At 45.7% G+C, this 2,377-nt stretch overlaps 1 protein-coding gene across 1 annotated transcript in view; it reads left to right on the plus strand.

Moving 5' to 3' along the window:
* IL20RB (interleukin 20 receptor subunit beta) overlaps positions 1-2,377 on the plus strand; it is a 33,863-nt gene that overhangs the window by 17,104 nt on the left and 14,382 nt on the right. The window contains exon 7 of the mRNA XM_015561359.1: positions 1,801-1,884. Within this exon, the coding sequence (XP_015416845.1) occupies positions 1,801-1,884 (84 nt within the window). The remainder of the gene's footprint in view (positions 1-1,800; positions 1,885-2,377) is intronic.

Genomic DNA, 2,377 nt, shown 5'->3' on the forward strand with positions numbered 1-2,377 from the left:
ATAAATTAAAATGTTAAAATCAAATCTGATATTGTTTTACCTTTTATTTGGTGTGTGGAAGGTGTGCGGAAGAGGGGGTAGTCTTATACGGCGAGTATATAACAAACTCTGTATTTTGAGTGGAAATGTTAGGGGGTCGTCTTATACGCCCAGTCGTCTTATACGCCGGCAAATACGGTATATTGTGAACATCTTTTCATGTCAGTACATATGTTTCTATCTCCTTTGAAAAGAAGATGCAAAATAAGCCAATATATATGTGCCAATATATATATATATATAATTACCCCTCTGATAATAGGTATATTCTGTGTTTTTCTATCTTTGCCATTACAAACCATGCTGTAGTGAACAAGCTTGTATGTATCTAATTCTCATTAAAAAAATTTTTTTTATTGATTTCAGAGAGGAAGAGAGAGGGAGAAACCTGGGACCCTTCAGTCTGTAGGCTGATGCTCTACCTACTGAGACAAATCGACTAGGGCTGTCCTAATTTTCATTTTAACAGCTGAATTCCTAATCTACCACGCTAATGTCCCATAATAAATTAAATCATCTCCTATTTGGGGATATTTAGGTCATTTCCATGTCTTAGGTCATTTCCATTTGCTTTTGAAGATGATAGTCAATGATTGATTGACTCGTTCATTCAATGACTATTTATTGAGTACTGACAATGTGCCACTTGCTGGTCTAGTCCCTTGGATACAGCAGGGCTGTCCCTACCTTCTAGTTAGAGAGATGGATACAGACAAGTAAACAGATGAGATAGCTTCCCTTGTGCGCTATGAAGAAAATGCACAGAGCATGCCTGGAAGGGGTGGGAAGTGTAGTTGTGCCACTTGGGGCAGAGGAAGTCTGGTTATGAGGCCGATGCTCTAGTCCAGATGTTGCTGTGAACAGCTTTGTGCATATCATTATCTCCTTTCTTGGAATCATGTTTTTGGAATGTACTCAGAGGAGTGGATGAAAAGGGTGTGAACATTTGCGTGTCTCTTGATGTATACTGCCAAAATGTTTTCCAAAAGCATTGAAACAAAGTACAGTGCCCCTGGCCACATCAGCTTCTCTGCAGCCTCCTTGGCTGTGCCACCTTTCACAATACAGGTGAGCAGTGCAGCCTAGAGGGGCTACATGAGTTGCTTCCAGTTACATGATGGGAAAATTGCACATGCCCCCTTCTGCATCTTCAGATGCTCCCACTTGGTACTTTCTTACCCATTTACTTAGTTAGAATGACTACAGGCTTTGGAGCCAGCCCTACCTGTGTGACCTGGGGTAAGTCACTTAACCATAGCAGGGGCTTGATATATCATAGTTATCATGTGACTGTTTTCTGAACTCAATATTTTCCTCCCAAAGATGAATCAATGCCAAGAGCAAATTGTGAAACACTTTACCACCTACCGCCCAGTTCCCTTCTGTGCTGTTCTTTTTCAGCACCTCCCCCTCATCCTGCCTGGGGCCTGGCACTCTGCCCGTCCTCCTGGCCGTGGCCCTGAGGTACTGTGCATGCTAACACAGCCAGTGGTGTAACAGTTGATGCTCCTCCCTTTCCCCAAGAAAATGATTTTAATCTTCCCTGGGGCTTTCTGGAAACCAAGCCTCAATCTGGATTCTAGAAAAATGGTGTCAGTGGTGGTAATTTCAGTCACTGGGGCATACAACCAATCTCAGGATGTTGGCATCTGCGGTGTTGGCCATGTGCAGAGCCAGCGCCAGGAATGTGAGGGAGGCCCAGGATTGGAGATTGCATCTTCACTGTGTCTCCTAAGCCTGTTCTTATCTTTGCATTTCCAGAAGAGACCCTCCCCCTGGTGCTGGCCCTGTTTGCCTTTGTTGGCTTCCTAATTTCAGTCACTGGGATACAACCAATCTCAGGATGTTGGCATCTGCGGTGTTGGCCATGTGCAGAGCCAGCGCCAGGAATGTGAGGGAGGCCCAGGATTGGAGATTGCATCTTCACTGTGTCTCCTAAGCCTGTTCTTATCTTTGTGTTTCCAGAAGAGACCGGACTTCACTTCTAATCAGAGGGGCTGGAGAGTCCTCCCTTCTCCAGGGAGTGGGGACCTTCTTCAGTAGGCCACTCCTGCTTGCCCCCAGGACCTGGCATGGCCAAGCGAGCAGGGGTGTAGCACAGCTATGGATGCTCGGCAGCTCAGGAGTCATGCACAGTTTTACCCTTCCAGACTGGTCTGCCGAGGGCAATTGGCCCCTTCCCATGATTATAACAGCAGCTGCATCTCCAGTAACTTTCTGACATAACATATTCAATTCACCTGCCAGGAGCCTCATTGGTTCTCAGGGTGAAGTGCATGGGTGTGGATGTGGGAGGCATAGATTGTGCTTTGCTTTGGCTGGGGGGGAGGAACAATAT

Source organism: Myotis davidii, unplaced genomic scaffold (genome assembly GCF_000327345.1).
Source record: "Myotis davidii unplaced genomic scaffold, ASM32734v1 scaffold415, whole genome shotgun sequence".
In the NCBI taxonomy this organism is placed as follows: Eukaryota; Metazoa; Chordata; class Mammalia; order Chiroptera; family Vespertilionidae; genus Myotis; species Myotis davidii.